The sequence below is a fragment of the Nicotiana sylvestris genome, chromosome 3, assembly GCF_000393655.2.
Source record: "Nicotiana sylvestris chromosome 3, ASM39365v2, whole genome shotgun sequence".
NCBI classification, from domain to species: domain Eukaryota; kingdom Viridiplantae; phylum Streptophyta; class Magnoliopsida; order Solanales; family Solanaceae; genus Nicotiana; species Nicotiana sylvestris.
In genome coordinates this window covers 5,864,146-5,870,271 of record NC_091059.1, presented here as the reverse complement: position 1 = coordinate 5,870,271, position 6,126 = coordinate 5,864,146, and the positions used below count along the sequence as shown (strand labels likewise).

Genomic DNA, 6,126 nt, shown 5'->3' with positions numbered 1-6,126 from the left:
AATGTGTGTGTGTGTGCGTGACTACAAGGAAATTTTTCCGGCAATAGCTAGCTAGTTTCTTTTACGAAGTTAGTTTCAATTAGAAACTGTTACCTAGCTACAAGAAGTCGCACTAACCTGAGGAAGAAGGCGTCACAGTGAAGCTGAGGAAGAAGGCAGCAGTCGCAGACTCGCAGTGTGGCACAGAGCTGAGGAAGAAGCCAGCAGTCGCAACTCGCAAGACTCGCAAAACCCTAAGTCTAATTTTTGATGGGAAATAACGTAAGTGAGTCACTTGGGTGGGGGGGATTCAAAGGTATTTGGGCTTTGGGCTTCAGAGTTCAGCGGCTTCAGCCTAAGAACATAAGTGATAAGACAATTAATTAAGTTTTGAACTAATACCCAAAAGTTCGGCACGGTTCGGTCGGTATTATGCCCACCCCTACCCGGTACCCTGTCATAGAAACAGAGTTAGTAGTTTCAGCCAAAAACAAGAACATGCAATCCCCATTGAGAAATTGATTCATGGAATAGGTACATAAACAAAGGAAATAAATAAAACTTCCATTATTTTCTCCACATTTACTACAAAGCATCATTGAACAACAAAATCTGAATACCTTCCATTTCCAGTATAACTGATTAATAGAGGCAGTCAACAAGGAGAGGAAAATATTCTAGACAGGATTAAGAAACATCAAGGAAAATTCGAAATAAATAAGTAAATAAGCGGTCAGCAATCAGATGTCAACTAGCAGTAATACTCCAGAGAGGATTAAGTAAACAATATCAAAAAGAAACCTCACAAACAAAGAATCTGCAATATGCATATTACCGTAAAGAATAATCCTTATCGCTTCTATCTTTGATATATACATCAAGCACCTCAGAATCATGAAACCATTCCTAAAAGACCGTACATACTTCTATAAGAACTTTGATTCAGAAAATGTCACGCTGGTGTAAAGCCTTGGCCGATACAACAAGTGACATGGGTGAAGTAGATCCTCTCTCTCTTTGTAGACTCATTCTTGTTGGATAACCATATTAGTTTTGGTCATTGAATCCCATGTTTTGTCCACACCACCATGTTATTAAAGAGAGAGATGATATTGAAACAGTGAAAAATGATCTTCAAAGACATGTTGAAGAGATTACTCCACCTCCCATAGACAATGAAGATACAGACATAAATAATCTACGTTTGAACAAAACACAATGACAGAATAAAAAAGAATTAGCATGACTTATACTTTCTATAAGAACTTTGATTAAGAAAATGTCGCGCTGGTGTAAAGCAAGAAGATTTTTTAAGATGCAAGAAGATATATTCTCCAGATCGGGGATTGGCATTGATGAAATGACTTTAACTGATACAAGAGTTAATTTCTTCCCGAACTTTCTTCTCCATTTACCAAAATAGATGGTTATTCGACAAATGTGCTTCTCTACTAAAAGCATCTTCTACTTTAACATCAGAATGCCTGACCTATTAACACTGGCTCTACAGAAATAAAATGTAAATTAGCAGTAAAACGCTTGACAGTAGCTTGAAGAGGAATGACCAGTACAAACAAGGAATTGGACATATGATGTATGCAATGCCTGACCTATTAACACAGGCTCAAAGAATGTTCTGTAGTCAACATCCCCCACCAAAGGAATTTCTCTTAGCTTCTGCTTTTGATGCACAAATCATATCCTTGAAAAGCAAGGTTTCCACTAGGACCTTGCTAAAAGACAGTTCCTCTCCATACTAATCTATTGGGGAGCTGAAAAACATAAAAACTATCCAGTTCTTGTACATTCTGCATTTTGCGCCAAAAGGTTAAGAGAGAAAACAGTTTAACTTCAGCTTGTGTGTTGTCCCTTCTGCATAATTTATCTATAAATAAATACATAAAGGGCATCCCGGTGCATAAAACATCCCGCATTCACACAGGGCCTGGGGAAAGGCCGCAGCCCAAGGGGTGTGATGTAGACAGCCTAATTGTGTAGAAACTCGTGAACATAAATTTCTAAGCTAATACATAAAAAGGTATGATCAAACAGTTACATCTTAATTAACTTGATTCTAATATTTATTCAAAATTATAGATTCAGTGAAGTTAAAAGCTGGTGTTGATTCAATACAAGATCAGTTTGCTAGCTGTTCAGGAGTGATCTGTGCTGTTTTGTCCTTATTGGTGCCTTCTCTTCTGCCTTAGTAAGAGAAACCTCAAAGTGTAGGACCGTGCAGTTGAAAGTAGTACAGCTAGATAGTCAAGTTTGTAGCTGAATTGAATCGAGAGAAATAAGAACGAATGATGGAGTTTAACGGTTATATCTACTGTCAGGATGATTGTGACCACCAAGCATCTGAAAACACCTAAGCTGCTCGAACTCGGGTGCTGGTGTCAGATACGGGTGCGGATCTAGAGGTCAGATCCTTCATGATTTAAAAATTAAGATTCGGGGTATGGATCCAAATATAAATACGGGTGCGGGAATTCGACTAAAAATAATTCAAATATCTAAAAATATATATAAATTATGAGACATTATGTGGAAAACTAACAATGTATGCTAAGAAGGAAAAATTATATTGATCAAGAGGAGAATCCGAGAAAGAGATAAAAGGAAAAGGACTAACATAGAAATTTCTATATACAAGGTATTCCATTTTCTTCAATTTTACCTTAACTTTTGTTTTGATTTCAAAAATCATTGTACCTGTCTCGAATCATTCCTTCGATTTTGGTCAAAGTACCCAAAATTGATTGACCAGATCAAGTACGGATCCCACACCCACACCCACGTCGTGTCGACACGGGTGCGGCACCAAAAGTGAAGAGTTCGAGTAACTTAGGAAGACACATACAATAAAATCATTCAGACAAACTGGAGAACAATTTGTTTTAAGTATACTTTACCTGTGTTGAGTGGTGTTGGTTGTCACTTGGCCTTTTGCTTACTATAACTACAGATAAACCAAAGCTGAGACAAGATACTACCTCTAGAATCTAGAAGAACTTTACTAGGTCGAATAGGGCTTTAGGCGGAATACTATCATGACCAATGCATGACAAACAAAAGAACCAAAAACATAATCTACAAGCATTCAAGAAAAAAACATGTCATTCAGATTGAGATAGCCACATTTGAAAGAAAAAAAAAACAAGAACAACCATGTAGAAACATAATGATTTATCCTCTATGATAGCAATGAGATATGAGCAAACATATCAATAAATTTGGTAAAACTCACAAAATGCTCTATTGGCTTCTATTTTTGATGTATATATCATACACCTCGGGCATCTCATCCTTGAAAGGCAGCACATATCTTTCTAAGAACTTCGACTCGGAACATATCACAGCAGTATAAAGGTTCAGACTACACTTTGTCGGCTCCTTTTGGCTGAGTAGCTTCAAAACGTTATGTCTAGGCAGAATCCTTTTCTCCAAGCTACATGTCATAAACGTGGGATGAGAAGCCAGGTAATGAGACTCATAACCAAGTTCCTTCATTAAAAAATTTAACGTATTTCTGATCTTAGCTTCAGATCTTGTCAAACAAAGAGGAAGTTTTTGGACCAATTTAAAAATCTCCGAGTCAGACCACCCGAAGCTCCTGAAGATTTCTAATCTCTTTTTCACCGTCGATTCGTCAAGCCATGCAAGTGCATAAACCCCATGTATGAACATGTTGCAATCGCGAGAGAGAGAGAAAGTTTTTTCTACTCGATCCACTGTGTTTTTGAGGCGCTCAGCCTTTTGAGTAAAAATTCTAGGATTCCAAAGCATAAGCTTCTGTATATCAACACTTGAAAACCCAAGATTTTGCAGCAATGATATATTGGGTGGCATTATTTTAGGGGCATCAATACCCCATAAGAACCTAGGCTCTCTCTTGATAAACTTAGCTACAGAGTCATCACTACCTAACAGATTCCGGAAATAATCAAGATTGGATCTGATTGAATTATCAAGACTTAAAAAGAAGAAAGACCCACTTTTTGCGATGACTTTAGCTAGGTCTGACCCAGATAAGCCAAGTTCTTGAAAAACCTTAATTTTGGGTTTAAGGGTTTTGTCAACATCAGAAAACAGCAACCTAGGGTTGCAAGAAACAAGGGATTTGATGTGGGTCTTGTCTAGACCAATTTGTTGGAAGAAATTGATGACCAATTGAGGCTTGTTGTTTCCAGGTTTCAAGAGTGTTACCTTGGCGCTAGCAGAAATAGCTTTATCGTGGGAGAAACCAAGTGAATTCACTAGTATTTCCGCCAACAAATTGTTGTGGGAAGTTGCAGCTGTGGAGTAGTACAAGGAGAACAGATAGGTGATGTCATTGTTACGACATTGACGAAGCCAAAGCATTATCGATTTGTGGATGCTGGGTGAGATGGCGGGATTTGAGATTTCGTCCAAAATCTTCGCCCAAAATGTGCCCAATATTTGCAGAAGGCAAGTTGCTCTTAAATTGTTTTCTTTGCCACGTGTATTTTTAATTTTTATCTTTCATAGTTAGGGACATTTTATTTACACATGAGGGACATGTCAAGTTTTATAGATTAATTGTTTAATTAACTATATTGTATGAGATAGAGTGTTGGTCAGTCACATATTCAAAAACTAAAAAGTACTAAAAATAAGAATGTTGAGATGGATGTGTAGGTAGAATATGGTTATAAGAAAATATAGAGAGAGAGCAAGGTAGGAGTGGCCTCCATGATAAATAATATAACGAAAGTGAGCTTGAGATAGCTCGGTCATGCAAACATGAGGTGTGCACAGATGCCCGAGTGAGGAGGTGCGAGAAGGTGGAAGTGGCAAGTCCGAGAAGAGGTAAAGGTAGACCAAAAAAGTATTAGGGAGAACTAATTACACAAGACATGACACATCTTGAACTTTCACTAGATATGATTGTTGTCGTTCTTTTTTTTTTTTTTGGATTTTTCTATTCTTGGGGAGGCCTAACCTAAAAATCTATATACTATACTAAAAGCACCAAGACCCTTAGCGAAATATCATTCGCATTTTTTGCCATTTTAAAATAGTTTTCAAAATAGACAAAATTGAAATTTAATATTTATTTTCCTAATATTTAGAACTTTGAAAATAACAAAAGTTTTTGTTATTAAATCTTTATTTATTTTAAATTAAAATTATTTTCTTAATTATATTTGAACTAGAGTGAATAGCCTAAAAACCCCCTTAAACTATTATGTTTTTGTCAGTTACATATTTAAACTATTCGGTATCCCCAAAACTCTCCTTAGCTATACCCCCTATATATTAAAAAATCCATCATCAATATTTTAATGAAATATGTAAGGTAACTCGCCAAAAGGCGCTTGAGAGATGAAATTATACATAAAAATGACCTCAATTGGCCATTTCTAATGGTTAATTATTGTTACCTTCTTTAAAAGATTTAATTTTGGTATTTTCCCTCTATTTTCTTTGTATTCTAGCCTTCTTCTTCATTTTTTTTTTGTCTTTCTTCTTCCTTTATTCTTATGGGTTTCATATGAAATTTTTTTCTTCTTGTTTCTTCTAAAATTATCATTTTTCTTCATTTAGGTCTTCTTCTTTCAACATAACCCTAATTTATTTATTCCAAATCTCGTATTAAACTATAATTTCCAGTGACAACGAAGGTTATTGGAAAAAATTCAATGTTTAATCGAAGTTTAATGGTAAAAATCACGTTTGAGATATGGTGTAGTCATTACCCGAGGAGATACAAGAGATTTTTTTTTGTTTTTACAAATGACCATGTGTTTATCCCTTCATCCTCTTCCTTTGATTTTTTAACCCCCCAAACATTTACCTATTTAATTGTTTTTATTATTAGTTAAAATTCCTAACTAAATTTATATATCAGATTAGGCTGAGTAAATAGAAGGGTGTATCACGCTCACCACTAAAAAATCGACGAGGGGTTTTCAATATATAGGTATACATAGGTAAGGGGGTTTTGAGGACACCGAATAGTTTAAGTAGGTAACTAACAAAAACGTGATAGTTTAGGTGGTTTAAGGTATTCACACTTTAAACTACTATTCTTTTGTGTATGGACTTCGTATTATGTAAGACCTTTTCGTTTCCTTATAGTTTCTCACGATAATTTCCATATAAAATATGTTTAGACATTCATTC

The 6,126-nt window shown here is 35.7% G+C and overlaps 1 protein-coding gene across 1 annotated transcript; it reads right to left on the bottom strand.

Moving 5' to 3' along the window:
• Positions 1–3,234: 3,234 nt before the first annotated feature.
• Positions 3,235–4,341, bottom strand: LOC104235080 (transcription termination factor MTERF15, mitochondrial-like). The gene has a single exon (XM_009788757.2). It carries the CDS (start codon positions 4,339–4,341, stop codon positions 3,235–3,237), a length of 1,107 nt encoding a protein of 368 aa, XP_009787059.1.
• Between the last annotated feature and the right edge of the window lie 1,785 nt (positions 4,342–6,126).